This window comes from Salarias fasciatus (assembly GCF_902148845.1).
Source record: "Salarias fasciatus chromosome 7 unlocalized genomic scaffold, fSalaFa1.1 super_scaffold_4, whole genome shotgun sequence".
Lineage (NCBI taxonomy): Eukaryota > Metazoa > Chordata > Actinopteri > Blenniiformes > Blenniidae > Salarias > Salarias fasciatus.
The window spans coordinates 1,328,376-1,349,950 of record NW_021941229.1 but is presented as its reverse complement, the minus strand read 5'-3'; the positions used below and the strand labels follow the sequence as shown (position 1 = coordinate 1,349,950).

At 51.4% G+C, this 21,575-nt stretch overlaps 4 protein-coding genes across 4 annotated transcripts; 1 reads left to right on the top strand and 3 right to left on the bottom strand.

Moving 5' to 3' along the window:
• On the bottom strand, nt 1-1,266 carry rxfp3 (relaxin family peptide receptor 3). The gene has a single exon (XM_030085554.1). The coding sequence runs from the start codon at nt 1,264-1,266 to the stop codon at nt 1-3; it is 1,266 nt and encodes a 421-aa protein (XP_029941414.1).
• Nucleotides 1,267-5,729: 4,463 nt separating this feature from the next.
• Nucleotides 5,730-13,027, bottom strand: btc (betacellulin, epidermal growth factor family member). The gene is made up of 5 exons (XM_030084332.1): nt 12,716-13,027; nt 11,998-12,105; nt 7,929-8,043; nt 7,623-7,766; nt 5,730-6,574 (listed from the first exon to the last, which is right to left on the bottom strand). Exons 1-5 carry the CDS (start codon nt 12,753-12,755, stop codon nt 6,382-6,384), a joined length of 600 nt encoding a protein of 199 aa, XP_029940192.1. The 5' UTR covers nt 12,756-13,027; the 3' UTR covers nt 5,730-6,381.
• Nucleotides 13,028-15,757: 2,730 nt separating this feature from the next.
• On the bottom strand, nt 15,758-17,984 carry gng10 (guanine nucleotide binding protein (G protein), gamma 10). The gene is made up of 3 exons (XM_030084334.1): nt 17,938-17,984; nt 17,335-17,465; nt 15,758-16,080 (listed from the first exon to the last, which is right to left on the bottom strand). The coding sequence occupies exons 2-3, from the start codon at nt 17,413-17,415 to the stop codon at nt 15,955-15,957; spliced, it is 207 nt and encodes a 68-aa protein (XP_029940194.1). The 5' UTR covers nt 17,416-17,465; nt 17,938-17,984; the 3' UTR covers nt 15,758-15,954.
• A 493-nt stretch (nt 17,985-18,477) lies between these two features.
• Nucleotides 18,478-20,908, top strand: nxnl2 (nucleoredoxin like 2). Its single transcript, XM_030084333.1, has 2 exons — nt 18,478-18,856; nt 20,381-20,908. The coding sequence occupies exons 1-2, from the start codon at nt 18,555-18,557 to the stop codon at nt 20,547-20,549; spliced, it is 471 nt and encodes a 156-aa protein (XP_029940193.1). The 5' UTR covers nt 18,478-18,554; the 3' UTR covers nt 20,550-20,908.
• The last annotated feature ends 667 nt before the right edge of the window (nt 20,909-21,575 follow it).

The window sequence follows — 21,575 nt, the reverse complement described above, 5'->3', positions numbered from 1 at the left end:
TTAAAAACCGTCTCGTGGCGCTTCGCTCCAGCTGCTGTTCTGCGGCACATCCGTCCGGTCGCCGTACACCGCCGCTCCGGGAGGATAAAACACCACCGCGGGCTCCGCGGGCGCGCGGACGGGCAGCAGGACCTGGTCCTGCTGCTCCACCTCCGGCTTGGTGGAGGCGGTGATCGGCCGGATGGTGGTCAGGTTGGGCGAGGCGATCCTCCAGAAGAGCTTCTTCAGCGCCTTCCGGAACTCCCGCCGCATCAGGCAGTACAGCACCGGGTTCAGGCAGCTGTTGGAGTGCGCCAGGCACACGGACACCGGGAACACGTACACCTGCATGGTGTAGTACTCGTAGCTGAAGTGGACCGCGTTGAGCTTGATGAGGATGCCCCAGGCCGTGAGCGCCTGGTTCGGCAGCCAGCACAGGAAGAACGACAGGACCACGATGGTGACGGACTTGGTGACTTTGGCGCGCCTCTTGGCGCTGGACGTGTTGCTGTTCCTGGCGGTGATGAAGCGCAGCAGCAGCAGGTAGCAGACCGAGATGACGGCCAGCGGCAGCACGAAGCCCAGCAGCACCTTCTGGGAGTGGTACAGGCCGAGCCAGAACTGCGCCGTCCCGTTGGCCTCGGGGAACTTGACGAGGCACAGGTCCTCGTCGGAGACGGTGGCCGTGGTGGTGAAGACCGCGTGCGGCAGCGCGGCGGACACTGCCGCGCACCAGATGAAGACGGTGATGCAGCGCGCGGAGCAGCAGCGCGCGCGCCTCCGCCTGCCTTTCAGCGCGGAGGACAGGGACCAGTAACGAGCCACGCTCATGGCGGTCAGGAAGAACACGCTGGCGTACATGTTCATGGCCGTCACGTAGGCGACGATCTTACACATGGCTCTGCCGAACAGCCACGTGAAGTCCAGCGCGTTCTCCACCGCCCAGAAGGGCAGAGTCAGCACGAACTGGAAGTCCGTCACCGCCAGGCTGGTCACGAACAGGTTGATGGACGACTTCTTCCACGCCTGCTTGGTCTTCATCAGGTACAGGACCAGGAGGTTCCCCACCAGACCCAGCGCGCAAACCAGGGAATAAATGACGGAGATGATAATCCGGAGCGCGGCGGCGCCGTCGCCCACAAACTCCGCTCTGCCAAAGTCCGACAGGTGGGAGAAGTCTCCGTGCGAGCGGTTGGTGGAGTTGAGGACACAGCTGGAGTTGGAGGACGCCGCACAAACTGCCTCCTCAGAGTTCTCATAATTAAATCCTGTGAGTTCCTCAGACATCTTCACTTTAACCCCTGTGGAGGTCTCCTAAACGCATCGTCCGGGTCCGGGTGCGTCCTGCCCCGCGCCAGCCTCCGTCTCATTTACAAGCTCAGAAACGCACACTGAAGTTAGTTTTTTCCGGGTTTTGCGGGCATCGGCATAAAGCAGATATCCAGAGCGGCGCTGTGGACGTGGCTCCGCTCCAGGTCGTGGCGTTGATCTGAGCTTTTCCTCAGTGCGCCTCCAAACGGGGAGGACGCGTCCTGACGCAGCGCGCGGCGCAGTCTGGCGCTGTCCCTGGTCCTGATGGCCGCGACGCGCAGAGAACAAGTCACTGTCAACATACTCCAATAAACACCGTTAAAAAAACACCTGTGTGATATTTATTTAAGTAGTTTCCCTCCGCGCGCTCTCTGCAACATGCGTGCGCTCGTGCTCTTACGCGCTCATGTGTACAGTAAGCTATATTAGTGGCTGTTTGCTTTGTATGAGCGGTCAGTCACTAAACGCCTCGTGTGCTCTGTGCAGAGGAGCAGGTCGTTTTAAGCTGCCGGTCCTTCACGTCTCAGACGGAATGTTTCCACAGCGGCTCTGAGCGAAGAGCAGACATGGATCCAAGGCTCGTGTACCTGATCACCCATTGAGAGTTAATATCAAGAGAGCAGAGAATGACAAACCTCTTGGAATATCGACCTGAGGAGAATCCGCGAGTTAAGGTTTCAGTTACAGTTCAGGCTCACAGGCTGTTTCTTTATCGTCCACTATAAAAATCGCAGCTTATAAAATGTATTTGGTGGAAAGTCCAAAAGTTTGCAGACAGAAAATAAGGAAAAGGAAAATAAATAGCAAAGCAACGTCTGATTGACTTAACATCAAGGTTCAGTGGTTTTCTTTGACTCCATTCTGATCCTCAGAAAGTGCACGACACTCGTTTATTATTGAGCACTGTTAGAACAGAACAGAGTAAAACAGCCTTGATCATGATTATACAGTGAAAGTAGAGCTGCTGCTCTCTCAGTGAACAAAATGTCATCAATATAAAAAGCAGAATGTAAGACCTCGTGGTGGAGCAGGTCAGCGGGAAACAGCTGCTTTAATGTGGAGACGTGAGCGCGGTGCACCACAGATAGAGCTTCACCCCATCATGGAGGGCCGGAGCAAAGTTCTCTCTACACAGACGAGCAAAGGTGAACTCTGAATTCTAGTTTCACTTCATGTCTCACGAGTCACGACACACCGGACTGTCAGATAAACGGACGAAGATACGCTGTGTTATCATGATGATGATGATGAGGAGGAGGAGGAGGAGGAAGAGGAAGAGGAGGAGGAGGAGGAGGAGGAGGAGGAGGAGGAGGGAGGAGGAGGAGGAGGAGGAGGAAGAGGAGGAGGAAGAGGAAGAGGAGGAGGAGGAGGAAGAGGGGGAGGAGGAAGAGGAGGAGGAGGAGGAGGGGGAGGAGGGTGATCATGATAAATCATCCATCAGACTCTTTCTTCATCTGCCATCACAGATGAGGATGATGGCCGTGATTGATAGATGATGAAGATGACAGTGATGAGGATGATGATTCCTCATTCACCATCCTCATTACTCACCATTAGTGCTCGTTCTAATTCCTTGATGATGGTGATGATGAAGATAACATTTGAGGAAGACAATGGGCGAGGATGTTCATCATCATGCTCATGGTTACCAGTTTTCATCTGTCATCTTCATCATACTCATCATCAATCCTCATCAGTCATTCTCCATGACGAAAAGAGCAATGACAATCCTCATCCTCATCCTCATCCTCCTCATCTTTAACCCTCCTAGTCTTCATCGCCATGGATGGATGATCATCTTCATCACCTATCATACTCGTCATCATTCCTCATCTCTTCACCTTGATGATGATGATGATGAAGCCAGTGGACAAATCCAGTTGCGCGCGCACACACACACACACACACACACACACACACACACACACACACACACACACACACACACACACACACACACACACACACAAGAAACTGTAATATGAACAATTAATGTCATGAATGCACTTTTTATTTCAGATCACTTGCAAGTTCTGCGGCTCCACACGTGTGCGCGCGCTCGTCAAACAGCTCCTCCTGTACCCTGCTGACCTCTAGTGGCCTCCACAGGAACTACACCAGGTGCTCCCAGGCAGCCTGAGGAGAGGAGACTGTGTGTATGAGTGTGAGTGTGTGTGTGTGTGTGTGTGTGTGTGTGTGTGTGTGTGTGTGTGTGTGTGTGTGTGTGTGTGTGTGTTCTCGTATTTCTATCCTTGTTGGGGCCAAATGTCCCCACAAGGATAGCAAAACGTGGAACGACGTGCCTTGTGGGGACCTTTTTCCGGTCCTAAGTAGGAGAAACAGTGTTTTCTTGACCATGTTGTTGTTACTGAAAAAAGTAAAAGTGCAAAAACATTTCTTTAGGGTTAGGCTTTGTTGTGGTGTGGGTTAGGGTTAGGGTTAGGGTAAGGGTCAGGGTTAGGGGCTAGACATGAATGGGAGTCAATGGACGGTCCCCACGAGGATAGAAATACGAGACTGTGTGTGTGTGTGTGTGTGTGTGTGTGTGTGTGTGTGTGTGTGTGTGTGTGTGTGTGTGTCCTCCTTATCTGTCTCTGCAGACACACCCCTCATGTAGGAACCCTGGCACACAGCTGTCCTCTGAAGACGCTGCCTCCAATCAGGCCAAAGAGCACTGGACCTGTGGAGGACACACACACACACACACACACACACACACACACACACACACACTCCCCACTATGAGCTGCAGCTTGACTGAAGATAACAAGTTCTCCATTCTTCAGTGTTCTCAGCAGCACCAACTAGTGGAGCAACAGGAAAACCACTCTATTCTCATCACGTCTGCCGTTTCGCTGTAAGTTCTGAAATGGAAATGCCAGACCGGGAGCTTGTCCTCCCCGCTGGACCGGGTCAGTGGGCAAAGTCCTTCAGGCCAGATAAAACAGCCGGATCGCGTCACGTTCCGTCAGACGACGGCGCTCGGTGTGTGTGACGGCACCATGGCAACGCAACAACACAGAGCAATCACCTGGAGGGAGGCGACCGGCGGCAACACCTTCAGACGGCCCGTCCGGGTCCAAGGGGCAGCGCGGGGCTGTTCAGAGACATTTATGAGGCGGCCGTCTGTCTCAGATCCGGAGTCTGAAACGACTGGACTGCTCGGTTCATCGATCACAGTCTGGACCGGAGCAGCAGCAGCTTCACACCAGGTCCGGCTTTCACCCGGTCCGTCACTGTAGATTATTCCCAGAACAGCTGGACTGCTCAGTGAGACGCCGCTGGTTCTGGACGGAGAGACTGATGGGTCCAAACTCGTCTCTGCTTATTAAGCATAAGAACTGGGTGAAATGTTTAGACTCTGCACTTCAGAGAAATAAATGTCTGACTGAGTGAAAGCTGGAGTAGATTTATTGGATTCTCATGTCTCTTGAACAACTGGAAGACGTCCGTCCTCTGAACCAAAGACTTCTGGAGGTTCTTGCAGCGACGCAGCTGTAATCAAGCCTTAAATAAAAGCAATTTGTACACAAAACGGAGATTCAGGAACGGCATTTAAAAGAAAATATTTAATAGCCTTTAAAGAGAAATCTAGTCACCAAATTATGAAGCTCAAAACAAACATGGAGGGAACATTTCATGGTCCGAGGTCTGAAGGGAAATCCGCTCAGGTCTGATGCTTCACTGCAGGAGAAAAAACCCTGTTCATTGGCTGGAGATGAACCGTGAGCCGCGGCCGATGGATCTGCTCTGGTCCGAGACCGTTTCCATCGTTCAGGACCCGGGACCGACGCTCCGCCTGCTGGGGAAATACTGAAGGCGTGAGGCGTGGAGCTCCACCTGGAACTCCACCTGGAGCTCCACCTTGCCTCTGTGTGGATGTGTGTGTGCCGGCTCTTCGAAAAAAGAAGGGAAAAGCAATAAAGTGTGTTGTGTCTCAGCTTGCTGATGTTGAGCAGCTTCAGTCTCATCAGTGATGCTGCAGCACTCCCAACCCGGGTCCAGGACCCGGGACCAATATCCAGACCAGCAGCTGAACACAGAGAGGCTTCCTCTTCTAGAGTCTTCACTTCTTCTGCTGTTTTCCACTGACACCACCATCGTGTTCGTCCTCCCGGGCCTCTGCAGTAACAGGAAGGTTCCTCTTACAGAAGGTTGTATCAGTGCTGTGAATCCCGCCGGGGCATGTGCAGCAGGGCTCACCAGGCTGCCTCCTCTCAGATCAGTGTTCAGGAAACCAGCGGCAGCCTCGCTGTGAAGAGCAGAGGCTGCAGTGGAACGTGGTGCGGTGCAGTGGAGCTCCTGGATCCAACTCCACATCAAACCTCCACCGCACAGCTCCTCCTGCTCCTCCAGCTGGGACTCCACCGCCGCTACATGTGGCAGACTTTCATATGTGTTTGTGTGTGTGTGTGTGTGTGTGTGTGTGTGTGTGTGTGTGTCAGGCTTCTCTTGAATTGCTAACGCAGGCGAGGAACAATATTCTGGAGCATTTCTGATTTTTGTGGCGCTGATTCGGGGAACATTCACACGCAGCGATTTCCAGTCAGAACATGAAGCTCTTGTTGTGTTCGGGTGACCGTCTCCATGACAACGGACATCATTTTCAGGGCTTGCGAATGCGAATGTTTTCTAAAACGACAATCTGAAGCTGATTCGGTTCTGGCTGAAGCGCTGTCATGAAACTCCAGGAGAAATGACTTGAAAGATGAATTAGCAGGACAAATGATGCACAAAGCTCCAGCTGCAGCTGCTGGCACGTGCACGAGCACGTGCACGCCTGCATGCCTCTTTCCATCGAGGGGTTTATTTACACCACTGAAGCTGTAGGCACAGTGTCCGGCCCCGCCCACAAAGGTCAGTGTGGCCAGCCGGGGTCACGGCGTTCTGCGACACAGCCTCGGCTCAGTCAGGCGGTGCAGAGCGGCGCCGGAGCTCCGGAAGGAAACCAGTCCTGCTGCAGACCAGCAGCTTCCCACTCCACCTTCAGGAGGAAGGCTGCAGTTCGTCCTAACGCCATCAGGCAGTGGCGCCCCTCTGCAGGAACAGGCCCTGCACTCGTGGATGTGTGCACATACGTGCACCCAGCCCTCACACGGCTTCGCCGTTGGCGTCGGCGTCGGCATCAGCGTTGGTGTCTTCGTGTGGCACCGGCTCTCTGGAGTCCAGGGTTTTTAAGGCGATGTGTGTCTCAGCGGCGCCGTCCATCATACTGAGCTTCTCCGTGCCGTTCCTGGGTTCCTCCCTCCGCCTTCCCCTCCGCCAGCACATCCTCCACCTACGACTGAGAGCACAGAGAACCAGCTGAGACCGGAGCCCAGAGAACCAGCTGAGACCAGAGCCCAGAGAACCAGCTGAGACCAGAGCCCAGAGAACCAGCTGAGACCAGAGCCCAGCGCTGTGGAGGATTTCATCCAGCCATGTTTTCCATGATATTCATTCACTATTGGTTTCTGATGGGAAGGCTCAGTCAACTGGCAGCCAGTCCCGTTGGTGAAAAACAATAAGATGATGAAAACCTTTCAATATTTAACTAAACCGACAGCAGCTCAGATGGTAGAGCAGGTCGTCTTATAACCGGAAGGTTGGCGGTTCGATCCCCGCTCCCGCAGGCGTAAAACTGTTGTTGTGTCCTTGGGCAAGACACTTTACCCATGTTGCCTAGTATGAAAGTTGTGAGAGTGAATGGTTGGTGGTGGGAGGGGCCGATGGCACAGACTGGCAGCCTCGCTTCTGTCAGTCTGCCCCCCCCCCCCCCCCAGGGCAGCTGTGGCTACAGCAGCAGCTTACCACCACCCAGTATGGAGAGAATGAATAATGCAATGTAAAGCGTCTTTGAGTGTCCAGAAAAGGCGCTGTATAAAACCAATGCATTACTATTAGACCAGGAGAATCTGGACCAGGACCAGAACCAGGAGAACCTGGACTAGGAGTCATGAGACTCTGAAGGAAAACACTGTTCTGGCTGATTTTTGAAAACTTCCACTTTGGGAGATGTTTTCAAAAAGTTGTTTAAAGTGTCGCACGGTGGCGTAGTGCCTCACGGCAAGAAGGTCCTGGGTTCAAACAGTGGCCGGGGCCAGGGGCCTCGGGCCTGGGGGCCGTTTGGTGTGGAGTTTGCATGTACTCCCTTTGTGTGCGTGGGTTCCCTCCAGGTACTGGTTTCTCCCACGGTCCAAAGACATGCATGTCAGGTTAACTGGTGACTCTAAACTGGCCCTAGGTGTGACTGGTTGTCTGTGGGAAATGTGTGAAACCGTTGTGTTGTCAACCTGAGCCTGAACTGTTCATCCAGGGAACATCCATTTGAACTCCTCCCTCTGCAGACTCACCGTGGAGACAGGCAGATGAAAACGATGATGAGGATTAAAAGCAGGAGTCCGATGACGGTGCAGATGATGATGATCTGTTGCTTCTCTGGTCCAAGTGGGAGTCGTAAAAATTCACACCTGTGGCCTTCGTAATCGAAGTCACACCTGAAAAGAAACAAAAACAATATTCAGGGTGTGGTTGGTTTGTTTTGCTTCCTCTGAGTGACTCTGTCTTGAATAACCTGGAAGCGAGCACTGAAAAACTGAGCAGATGAGCTGTTCGTCATTTGCTGCGTTTGCAGCGCTCCCTCATGGCGTCCGTCTCACCTGCAGGACGGCGCGTTCTGCTCCTGAATGTAGCGACACTCCCCGTGGACGCAGTAGTACCGCAGATGGTCAGGACACTGGGAGAAGTGGCCGGTCCATCCCGGGTCTGGGGCGTCTGCAGGACCGACACACAACCACTTCCACTGAGTTCCATCAACTCAACCAGGACAGCGCTGCACAAACACAACAACAGGAACAGTGCACGGCGCATGGTGCACGGTGTGCACGGCCAAGACGGTGCAAACAGACGAGGCAGAAAGAATGCAGAAGTGTGAGCTGCCGGGCCGGCTGGGTGGATCATGTGACCCTCGGCGTCCTGCCAGCTGCAGCCTGAGCCTCGTACACTACAGGTGATAACAACCCTGACTGGACACTGTGGAGAAAAGCTTCTGGACTAGTTACTACAGCCATGGGTGCATTTCCCCTCGTTTCCATGGAAACAGAGTCAGAGCATTTTCAAAAGTTCCACTTTGGGAGCCATTTTGAAAAATGTGCTTTATCTGTGGCTCTGAGCATCACTAGTGTAAACAGACCTTCAGAAGTAACAAAGTTTTGCGTTTCCCTTGAAAACTCCTTGAAAACCAGGACTCAATTCCTGGTTTCAAACCAGCAGCCTGTTGCACTAAACCAGGATCAGAGATTAAGCCGGATATCTTGTTTTTATCCTGGATGAACTAATCCAGGATCCGGTTGCTCTAAAGTGGGACAGGGGGAAGTGAGATATGGTTTGACCTCAGTTACCATGGAGACTTATGCCGTGTTCACACCGAACGCGATTTTGCGTCAAAAATTGCGTCAACGCGAGAAGCTGAACGCGTGTCAATTCTGACGTCCGATGCTAAACAACGCGGGGCCAAAAGCCGTGTTCACACCAGACGAGTCAAATGCTTCGCTTCTGGTGGGAAGGCGGGGCTTCCGGTCGTATTTCCTGTGTTAGCTTAGCATCATGGCTAATCCTGTTGAGCGGGTGGCTTGGCTTTATTTGTTTAATAAAGCCAGACAACGACGCCATCGGCGGACAGGACGCCTGGAGCACGATATTATCCACAGACCGTCAGTTTGGCGAGCTTCACTATTTGCTCCAGGAGCTGCTCCAGGATGAGTGTGGCTTTCCCCGGCCCCGCCCCCTGACCTACGTCACCATAGACACGCTCTCTGATTGGTGTGCTGCAAAATCGCGAAGCGTCCAAGTTCAGATTTCCCAACTTCAGCGTCGGATGCAAAATCGTGACGCGTCGCAAAATTGCGCCGCCGACACATCAATGCCCCGACACGCCGCGAAAACGCATCCAATGCATCGCATCTCATCGCGGCTGGAACGTGCATTCCCATTTGTTTTCAATTGTATTTTGACGAAAAATCACGGAAAGCATTTGGCAGTGTGAATGCAGCTTTATTCTGAGGAGCTAGTCTGCTCCAGACCAGGACCAGGTCCAGGATTCAATCTGCTCCAGACCAGGACCAGGTCCAGGATTTATTCAACCTCATCCCTTTTTTCAGTCAGAAGTCCCACACATGGAGACTGCAGAGCTCCCGGTCCCTCGTCTGCCTCCAGGAGAACTTCCTGTTCCAGTGGACAGAAGGACTCCACTCTGGTCATCACGGTGAATCCATGATTCTGTGATCGATCACCAGGGTCTCTTTAAGGAATCACACTGATCCAGGATCAGTTTCACCTGCTTGATGTATCCTGTGTGTCATCCTGGATTGGTCTTTAGTGGAACCAAGTATTCCTGAACCCTCTGGTTTTGGACAGGATGAGTCTGGATCAGTCATTGATCCTGGATTAGTTAACCCTGAAACCTCTGGTTTTGGATTAGATGAGCCTGGATCAGTCACTGATCGTGAATGCGATGGTCCGCGAGTCTTGGTCTGGTTGTGATGCTGTGTTAGTGGTTTGTTCTATTTTTGTTTTCGGGGCTTACAAAGAAGGGATTCAGAGTGACATTTCCATACCATCTCTAATCCTGGCATTAAGATCAAACTACGCAATCGTTTTAGCAACACCTGAAACCATGAGAATGGAGCCTCTCATGGGCCGATGTGGGCCCAGGGGCCTTACGTTTGACACCCTGGACAGTGTGTGTTGTGGATTTCAATCCGAGCCAATTCTTAGCACCACATTAGCATCTGTCATGAAAAACTCAAATTCCTGAGGCTTAAAGATGAATGAAAAGCACACCGAGTGTTTCTGCTCAGCAGGAAGGTTAATTCCTCTAAACCTGATCCACTTCTGAAGGTCTGGCTCTTATCTAGATTAGATCACAGCACAGAGGGAACTGGAATCACTTATCATTGCCCTGCTTCTGCTGGAAGGGAATCAAAATCTTAATTAATCTGGAGAAAAAACACGTTTCTAGTTGAGATAGTTATATAATCATGCTTAATATATAGAAATAAGAAGAATTCTAAATAAGTTAAATAGTCTATTTATCATTGTCATTATCATTTATAAAACTAGAAGCATATATAATAATGCATACAGACACATACACTCATACAGAACTGTTTCTTGGTTTTAGCAGTGCGTCTTGGTAATAATATTTATACTTATTTAAGCCTGATTATGTCCCTTTTTAAATGGAGCCGCATTGGCACTGCAGAGCTCTGGATTTTCCAAATCTTCTCTGCTTTGCTGCCGAACGGTTTGAAATGTGAAGAAACTAGAATAAATTCAACGTGTTATTCACTAACAAAGAGAAGAATCCGGCGTGCTGCTAAAACCTTTCCAACCCAACAACAGAAGCTATAAATCCTCCCAAAAGAAGCCGTGTTTGTGTCAGGCAGGAGGACTGAGTTGTTCTGGAGCGGTTCTGGAGCGGCGTCCGGGTCGACGGCGTCCGGGTCGACGGCGTCCTCTCGGTACTTATCGGGGTGTCAGGGTGGCGTTAGCATCAGGAAAGCAGGCGAGCTCATGCCTCTGAATGTGGATCTGAGTCACGCTCTGTCAGCTGGCCGTTTGGAGACAAACCTTCACCTTCTGACCCCCCCCCCCCCCCCCCCCCCCCCCCCCGGGTATAAATAGACTGTAACCGGACCCGCAGGGGAAGCCTGGCGACCAGGGCCGGGACTTGCTGACGGTAAGATGGAGGGCTCCAGGCTTCACTCAGCCGGACTCAGTCACAGTGTCTTTACCGTTCCCTGAAACGAGCCGGTAAAGCGCCGCCGCCGTCCAGCTGGCTTCAGTGCGAGCGCCTCACTTATTAGCCTTGAACTTGAGACGAAACAGCTCCACTCACAGAGTTTAAAGAAGCAGGTTTGAATGTCTTCTAGTCGGGGATTAGCTGAGATTAAAGAATCCTGCTCAATCTGTCTGTCTGCTGTGAAGCTAAAGCTAGCTTAGCAACATAACGACCACAAGAGCTTTCTTCAGTTTGTAAATAAAGTGACTGATCCACGTCAGTCTGTGTTTTGTTCAAACATGATGAAACCAAACATTAAAAAGTTTCCATTATCGTCTTGTCTTGTTTTATCTGATAGCTACCGAGAGCTAGCTGAGACGAGCTAAGACGATCTAAGACGAGCTGAGACGATCTAAGACGAGCTGAGACGATCTTAGCCTCTCAGCAACGAGGAACCTCCTCCTGCACAGGAAGCTTCGACTGGAACCTGCTTTCCAGCTGAACAGACGCCGTTTTCCAGACAATTCCATGGAAATATGAAACTGTTCTGAAGCGAAACACAAAAACGATGTATTTTCACTTGACGCGTTGTCGTGGAAACAGGATGGAGTCTTGTTGACTCCTCTCCTCTCATCACAAACATGGCTGCTGGAGTTTTTAGTAACTACCAGGTCAAACACAGGAAGCTTCAACTGGAGTTCAAATGAGCTGAATGGAAGACAGGCTGGATGCCAGACAGGCGGGCTGTCCTCCAGTCCAGGTTGATGGTTCGATTCCCCGTGTGACCCTGTCCATGTGGCAGTGCTGTAAAGGAGCTGCAGTACCGACACCATGCTGCTGTCTGAACAGCAGCGGCGCCGGTCTGTTGTGAGCAGCTGTGCTCCACCGCTCATCCAAACATCTGTCAGGAGAAAGCAGCCCGCTCTCCCTCCCACCAGACGCTCTACCTGTGCAGTTGTCTGCGTCGCCATGGCGATGACAGCGGGTCCCAGCTGTGCTGGCGGGCTGGGTGGTGTTCCCCTCCGCTACGCAGCAGTGTCTCCATACGGCCAGCGCTGCGTCCAGAAACAAACATCAAGTCAACAACAAACAGACATCTGCAGCGTTTCTGCTCATCAGATTCCTCCAGGAGCCCCGAGGCCCCGAGGCTCCGAGGCCCCGAGGCTCCGAGGCCCCGAGGCTCCGAGCGCCCACCAGGAGCCCCGAGGCCCCAAGGCCCCGAGGCTCCGAGCGCCCACCAGGAGCCCCGAGGCCCCGAGGCCCCAAGGCCCCGAGGCTCCGAGGCCCCGAGGCTCCGAGCGCCCACCAGGAGCCCCGAGGCCCCGAGGCCCCGAGGCTCCGAGCGCCCACCAGGAGCCCCGAGGCTCCGAGGCTCCGAGGCTCCGAGGCCCCGAGGCTCCGAGCGCCGGCCAGGAGCTGCACATGTGCCACGGCGAGGCCATATTAGGGAAGTCCCTTCACCTCAGAGGACACACTGCTCCTCACTCAATCATTAACCCACGCCTGAAGCCTGGCTGGAGGAGCGTGGATGTTAGAATGAAAACACCGCCCTGTCTGACACCCTGAGCTCCGGAGTGGAGCGCGGCCTCAGGAGTAAGGGTGGAGGCGCTGGTGATGAGCGGAGGTCATGACGGCGGCGACGGAGGAAGAACCTGATCTACCTACCGGTGACTAATCCTACGCAGAGTCTGAGCGCCCAGGCCATCTCCTCACTGGATCAAAGAGCTCATCTGACACCTGAGACGTCGGCGTCATCGGCCGAGAGCGGCCGGTCCGGGCGGGTCCTCCCTCAGAGGTCAACGACCTCTGGGAAAGGTGTGGACTCGCTGGGGAAGGCTCCTCCGACCTGCTGCGGCGGCGGCGGCGGACGCTGCTCCTTCATTGATGGCGGTTCAGCTCGTAGTAAAAGGCAGGAGACTCCAAGACTCCAACCAAAGTACACACACACACACACACGGTCACACACACACACCCCTCCCTCACACGGCGGCTCTCTGGACTGTGACTGGACTGAGTGGAAGAATGGGGGCGGCACTGAAACACGACTCCGCTCCACGCCCACACCTTTAAAGGAGCAGCTATTCAGGTTATTTCCTCTTCAAAGCCGGCAAGGCGTTCACCCAAGAATGAAGCCACAGGTGGAGCACACACACACACACACACACACACACACACACACACACACACACACACACACACACACACACAATAAACTGCAACCTGTTTACCAGCCGGGCTCTGCTGCTGCGCTCAGACTGGCAGGAAAGAGAAACACACCATCGGCACACGTCTGGAAATAAATAAATAAAATTAGGTTAAAAGGTGCTTTTTGTAAAGCACATTGTGACTTTTACGCTCTAGAAAGGTGCTATATGAATAAAGTTTGTTATTTATTATTATTATTATTGAAATCAGCTGGGATCTATTTTTAGCTTCTGACGATGTGAAGCAGCTTTGAGTTTCACTAACAGGTATCACATCACACACACATTAGTCACCGAGCCCCACAGGTTCCTGCTGTAATGCAGGAGATTGTGGCTCAAAATGCAAATCTAAATGCAAATGTCACTCCCTGAACCTGCTGAAGAATCACCAGCATCAAGACTGGCGAACAATTTCATAAAATGGGAAAATGAACCCCATCGCTGCCAAAATGTGCTCTCTAGCGCCACCTACATATGCAAAAACAGGCACCACTGCTCATAGGAACGCCGTAGAGAGATCCCCTGGAACTTCTTCACCAAAACTGTACATCAAATTGTTAGAATTAATCTTAATTATTTCAAAATACATTTTTTGTTTAAATCCAGTCCTCACAAATGGAGTACAGTGGCCGCCATGGCCTGTAGGAATGTCGTAGTTGTTTGTCTCATCAAAACCTAAAAATCCTGAGTTGACTTAAAACACACAGGAAGTCTGTAGTTTGCCTTTCAAAATAAAATTTCTCTCAAATTCAGCCCTCCTCGAGGGTGTCTATCAAGAAGACTTGAAAACAGCACTAAAAGAGAGAGGAGAGCCGGACGAACAAGAACAGAACGACTGGGTAACAGTAACATTTAACATTGTCGTCTGAACGCAACTCTCTCTCTCTCTCTCTCTCTCTCTCTCTTTCTCACCCAAGTGTTTTTAAAAGTTGAGATTTTTCTCCTTGTTTCAGAATAAATGACATTGACTCTGCAGGATATCAGTCCTGAGGGAAGCAGAACCCTGAGACCTGAACTGATCACTGATGCTGCTGTGGAAGCTAGCTAGCTAGCATTAGCCTCAAAGCCATGCTGTCAGGGGGGGTTTGGAGAAACACCCAGAATGCAACAGCAGGAGGAGAAGGGTTCTGGACCGTTTATATTTCAGCAGATGGTTTCATCCAAATGGCTTTATGTTGAGAATGGAGTCATTTTCCGTGCTAACAGTTTGGTTTTATGGACATTTTTGAGAGACAGGAAGAGATGAGGAGTCCGGGTCTCGGCGCTGGACCTCAGGACAGGGACATGAATCAGCTGATTGAGGGTACAGCTGTCCTCTGAAGGGAACTCAGGCCTGACTCTCCCGTCCTTTCAGTCAGCCCAGCTTATTCAGACAACAGCGCCTGCCTCAGGTCAGAGGTCACGACTCCTCAGCTGACGTCAGAGCAGTGGAACCTTTCCACAGCGTCTCAGGACTTCAAGTCCGAACACCCTGAAGTCAGAGTACTCCATATCAGCCTTTACTCTGCCTCACTTGCCTCAGGCCGGCTGCTTACGGCCCGCACACCTTCAGTTTGACACCAGTACTTTGAGGTTTGCTCGTCTGGACCAGAAGATGAGTGAATTGTGGGTAATCATATCATTTGTGCAGTGACACAGCCCTTCAGCCCTGCCCTTCAACCACACTGCTCTGTGAAGAGAGGAAAGCTGAGTCTTGGATCAGGTTCAGGTTCAGGATTCAGTCTCAGCCGCTCTCATGCCTTTCCCATGATGCCCTGCACGCGCCAGAAACTCCTGTGGCAAAACAACAAAGACTTCATTTAACGAGCGAGCGTCATTAAAGGCGAGCAGCCGAGCCACAGGAGGTGTTTCCACAGCTGGAGTGTGGCTTTAAAGCTCAGACCAGCTGAACAGCAGGTTGAGCTGTTTTCATCATCTCAGGAGACGTGCACGTGACGTGCACGTGATGCAGGCTTACAGCTGCAGAGCTCGTCTTGTGTGATCAGAAAGGATGCTACATTCTCTTTCATGTGTTGATTCCTGTGAGAAAAGGAAGCGTCAAAGTGGGAGAAAGTATTGAGACGCGTCCATGAGAGGAAGAGCTTTGGGAGGAAGAGGAAGTGATGAAGAAGAAAGCCGTCTCATGACTGAAGGGACTCTTTTGTTCTTATCTGCACTTAGTTTCTGTATCAGTCCACACGCTCAGGCTGGAAATCAACTCCAGAAAAGAATAAAGAGTCTGAAAAGTGAGTGATCGTCATCAGAAGTGGTCTGCTTCCAGCTCAGAGCTGCAGCTGGGGTCAGACTGAGGAGCTGAGAGAGGAAGGGAAGTGCTGCAGTGTTCAACAGGAAGAGTCCGTTTCCTCCTCTGGCTGGACTCCCAACTGAGACCGAGCATCAGGAAGCAGCGAGCGCCGGGCTCCAGCGCTCAGTCAGACCGGAGCTGCAAACATCCGCCGTGGCGGAGAAGACATGCTCCAAAACACAGAACGTGGAGGCAGAAATGAGCACCATGACGCCGGTTTTAATGCCTTTAATTAACGCCTCATCAGAAGGACGACAAGTACTTTTGCATTTATGTACAAAGAACTCAGCAAAGCAAAAATGGTCTTCAGGCAGTGATGTTCGTCTGCAGCTGTAAAAGATGAGCAGTTCCTTATCCCTCGTTGGCAAAGCGAATGTCTGTGAGTGACAGCTGCACAGTGGCGTGACCTCTGACCTCTACACCACAGCGCAGGAGCGCGGCTCTCTGAAGGGGTTGCTGCCTGTAGGGATGCCCACCAGCAGCGCGTCCTTCCCCGCATTCTGCAGACAGTACTGCTGCAGCTCCGCCGCTGCCTGGGACACCTGGGGACACACGGACGGACGGACGGACAGATGGACGGATGGACGGACGGACGGATGGACGGATGGACGGGTGGATGGACGGACGGACGGATGGACAGATGGACGGATGGACAGACAGGTGGACAGACAGTCAGCACCTCCACCTCACAGACACCTCATTTACACCAACAGGCGAAGAGAAAACCCCGTTTCCCAGGTTTCCTGTGTTCTGAGGACCGGTTTACACGACAGCGGCGCTCAGAAAAACAGGAAACATTCTGTCTCCATGGAAACGGGGAAACGCGACTTTCCTGAGACGCTGCTACTGGAGTACTGGAGGACCAGAAAGGACCAGCGCTGATCTGGACCTACAGCATCTCACTGTGAGGGGAGCGTGCTAACCACTGCTCCACCGTGACCACTGCCTGCTCATTTAACATCTTTAAAAGTTTAGAAAAAGCTCTGGCACAAAATAAAATATATTTTAAATTTGTTTAATATCAGCAATAAAACCAATGGAAACACTTTACTTGAAGCACCTGGTGTAACACATTATAAGTAGTTATAAACACTCATAAATGATCACAATGCTTTATAACCCACTATACAGCATAGGGTTAGGGTTAGGGTTAGGGTTAGGGTTAGGGTTAGGCCCTGATGTTATGAAGCATTGTGATCATTTATGAGTGTTTATAGCTATAGTTCTACAGTGCTTTAATGTACTTATAATGTGTTTTACAGGGGAGCTTCAAGTAAAGTGTTACCAGACCAATAACATGAACAGATACGAACAGCAACATGAAGCAGCTGAACAGAAATCGATATAAATGAATTAAATAAAATTGAGAGTCTATAAAAGAACTGAATACATTATCAGTGGATTGGTGAAAACATTAAAGTTAATACATGTATATAGAATAAAATCCGTTCTCAGTGAAAGCTTCACTTTCCTCAGGATATCAAAGAAAACTGAAAGCTATTGACTCATTCAGATGCTAGAAACAGTCCGTCAGGACGTCTTGGCTGCTGCAACTGTCTGAGCCGAGTTCGGATAAAAACAAAGATTATTGGTTGTTTTCTTTTTAAGCTGACAAATTCATTTTTCACATTAAATTCTAATAAAACATTGTGAGAGTTTCTGAAAACATTAACATCACAAAAGTTTTGTATTAATGTAAAGAAATGCAAAATATGGCAGAGTGGATACTTTACTCCAACTTTACCAGGCTGATCAGACCTGGATGATGATAACACATGGAGAGATGAGACTGCTACCTTGATCCTCTCCACGCTGGCCTCCAGCTTCAGCTGCTCCACCAGCCGCCTCATGGTGGATAAGTTAGAGTTGGACGTCATGGTCGGCGCTGGAAACCCTTCTTCACTGCTCACACGGCAGCGGCCGAGTCCTGAATGGGCAGAGGAGGAAAGGAGCATCCGGCCGGCCTCTCTCCACATGACCTCAGCCTTTTCCTGCTGGCCAACACGCTGACCTCCACTTCTGCTTCACACACACCAGCCGAGCACAGCGGAACCTGCTGCTTCCATTAGGTTTAGATAAACTAAAGATTTACAGACTTTGCATCCAGTTTGATGGATTAATTACACTTTAAAAATCCGCTTGATGTTAATTTGAAACAATGAAAACAGAAACATCTATAAACAAGCATAACTATTGCCTCTGTGTAGACTCAATACAGAGGGTTGTTACATTTATTTATTCATTTGTTTATTTGTTTATTTATTCTTGCTTTATTCAAAAGCATGAGCAGCACCCTGCAACATTTCACAACAAAAACCAAGCAAACACTGGCTGTAGTCACAGATTATGTGTATACGTTTGGTTATAGTAAAACTGATCGTATGAGTGTAATCACTTACTTTGATCGCAGAAATAAGAAAATAGAATTTAAAGTTTATTAATATTGCCTGATAAATGTAAAGTCAAACTTTGTTACGTTTTTAAATGGATTTGAAGAACAAATGAAAACATGAATGAGCAAGAAAACGGTCAAAATGTTGTTTTAAAAAGACCAGTGAGCGCGTGTCCGTCAAATTCGTTTGCTTGTAATGTTTGTCTGAACTTTATTTGTTCAATAAAGCTCCGTTTAAAAAAACAAAAACTAAAGAAGATCGCGTCTGCGCATGCGCGAGTTTGTGTTGCCGGAAGTAGTCAGCAGCTTCCTCCTGCGGCGGGCTATGGGGCGGACCCACGTGCTTAAAGCGCCACACAGCCGACCTGAGCGGCTGCTGATTGGTCGGCAGGTGATTACCGGCCGGAGGAGCGGCTGGAAGAGAGCAATAAGCCGCTCAGACGCTCCGGGAAGCGGCGGAGGAGCGTGAGCTGAGGCGGCACGGAGCCTCACACCCGGGAGCAGAGACAGGGACAGGGACAGGGACAGGGACAGGGACAGAGACAGAGACAGAGACAGAGACAGAGACAGAGACAGAGACAGAGACAGAGACAGGGACAGGGACAGAGACAGGGGGCTGTGACCATGGTGGAGGTGTTCTCCGGCCGGACTCTCCTCAATAAGGACGGGGACTTCGTGGACCCCGAAGAGGCTCTGAGGAACAAGGTGGTGGGGATCTACTTCTCCGCGGGGTGGTGTCCGCCCTGCAGGGACTTCACCCCCATCCTCTGTGACTTCTACACCGAGCTGGTGGAGGAGGCGGAGCCGCCGGCGCAGTTCGAGATCGTCTTCATCTCCTCCGACAAGTCCACGGACGACATGGTGGAATATTATCACGACATGCACGGAGACTGGCTGGCTCTGCCCTGGACGGACGAGTACAAGCAGTGAGTAACGGGATTACATCTCTCTGACAGCTCCACGTTACTGTAACAGTAGAGTGAGTAACGGGATTACATCTCCAGCTCCACGTTACAGTAACAGTGCAGTCCGCCTCCTACACATGATCTTATAGTCTGGCTGCATCTTTGCAACTGATGAGTTTGTTTTCATATTTCTGAGTAAAGTTACAAATACTTGTCAAGTAGAACTTTTGAGAGCAGTTTTTATTACTTTATTCTACTTAAATATGAAGACGTTGTTCAGACTATGGCTAATATCGACACATTAGTGACCTGTGAATTGCAGGGTGTTGATCAGGAGTGATAACAGGCAGCCATACTGACGCTCTTCAAGCAGAGCTGCTGTCTCTCATGAAGGAAACGCACCTGTTGGACAGAATTCTTTGTGTTGCAGTGGATCATGGGAGCTCTCTCTGCTCCGTCTGGATTAAGCGGCCCTGTTGGTCTTATGTAAAAGGCTTGTCCAGGTCACCCTGTCTGGGATTAGTGGGAAGCAGAATCTCACCGAGTTGAGAAACATTGATCCAATACAAACTTTATCCAAACTTTATCCTGTGAGGCGTCTTCCGTCTGGTTATTTTTCACAAAATCAAAAAAAGAAAAGCTACATACCAAGCCATCAAAGGGTCTCAAGATGTCTTAAGACGTGTCATAAGACGCATTTGTTGAGATGTCTTGAGATGTCTTGGTAACTCAAGACGTGTCTATAAGACGCGTCTATGGACATGGGTCTTAAGATGTCTTAAGATGTCTTGATGTACAAAAATGTCTTGAGACGTCTTGATTTTGGTTATTAAGACATCTTAAGATGTCTTGAGACATTTTGATGACTGAGTATGTAGTCAGTGATGAGAGGGTGAGCTCTGTTTCTCGAAGATTAAAAAACAGAAGGATTTAGGTCAGTGCCAGGTGAAAGCATGATGACTTTTATATATGTTAACTATATTTCCCAGAGACCAGTCATTATTGTGATCTGAATGAGCAACAAATAAGTAACGCTCCGTAGACGAGTCCTCTCAGTTCAGGAGGCACAGGCGGCCCAGTGGGCCGAACCGCTGAAGAACCCCCATTCCTCCCCGTGGGTCCAAATGAACAGTGCAGAGGATGCAGCATGAACACTCCACAAACCAGACGGTGATCCGCCACCATGGGGACCAGCTCAACATGAAGCAGGTTTAATGAAAGCTGTTTTTCAAACGCGCCCTGACAGCAGAGCCGGCCGGCAGCTCACAGACGTTGGTGAACTGGTTCTGAAGGGTTTATCGGCTGTTTTCACTTCCCAAGAAACATTCTCCACAGAAAACAGTGAAGCCAGACGCTCTGGCTTCTGGTGGGGCTTCATGTGATAAGTGTCTCAGTGGGTGGTCAGGTGGCGGCAGCATGTAGAGTACAGCACTCAGAACTGAAGCGGGCGACGGTCTTTCTGGGTCATGTGACCTGACGGCCTCGCTCCGTTCCATCTGCTGGGAATCCTAGCGACACCTGAACCTGTGGTTTCTCCTCCCTCAGCGAGCTGAAGCAGCGCTACAAGATCACGGCGGTCCCCAAGCTGGTGATCGTGAAGGAGAACGGCGACGTGATCACCGACAAGGGCCGCAAGCAGATCCGGGACCGGGGCCTGGCCTGCTTCAGAGCCTGGCTGGACGCCGCCGAGATCTTCCAGAACTTCAAGGCATGAGAAGCAGCGGCAGCCCGAATCCCCCCGAGGAGGGCCGAGCTGCAGGCCAGGACCAGGCTGTTGGTCTGCACCTGGAACAGGAAGTGAGGCCCCGGCCTCAGTCTGCACTGTTTGTTTCAGAAGAGTGTTGTGTTTACATGGCCACGTTTTGAAAAAGATGTATTTATCATGCCAGGCCATGAGGTGGCGCTGTAGGGCGTTTTTATAATGGAACCACACACATGCTGCAGAGAGCAGTGCACTGCAAACATCATCAACACGGAGCATGTTCTCCACTGATAATGTTTAGAGTGTATTGTCCCAGGAGGCTCTGGACCAGGACCAGGACCAGGAGGCTCTGGACCGGGGACCAGGAGGCTCTGGACCGGGACCAGGAGGCTCTGGACCGGGACCAGGACCAGGAGGCTCTGGACCAGGAGGCTCTGGACCAGGAGGCTCTGGACCAGGACCAGGAGGCTCTGGACCGGGACCAGGACCAGGAGGCTCTGGACCGGGACCAGGACCAGGAGGCTCTGGACCGGGACCAGGAGGCTCTGGACCGGGACCAGGAGGCTCTGGACCAGGACCAGGACCAGGAGGCTCTGGACCGGGACCAGGAGGCTCTGGACCGGGACCAGGAGGCTCTGGACCAGGACTGGGACCAGGAGGCTCTGGACCAGGACCGGGACCAGGAGGCTCTGGACCAGAACCGGGACCAGGAGGCTCTGGACCAGGACCGGGACCAGGAGGCTCTGGACCGGGACCAGGAGGCTCTGGACCGGGACCAGGAGGCTCTGGACCGGGAGGCTCTGGACCAGGAGGCTCTGGACCAGGACCAGGACCAGGAGGCTCTGGACCGGGACTCCTGACCCTCAGGGCGACAGCCTTGTTGCTGCGGTCTGTCCACTGAGCATGTGCAGTAGCAGTGTTTCAGAAAAGTTGTGCTTTCCCCTGTTTGCAGCGTTCGCTGGAGCCCGGCGCTCCAGTGGTCGTGTAAACGGACCTCCAGAATGCGAGCTAAGCTTGGTGGTTCTCCTTGGTGGAGCC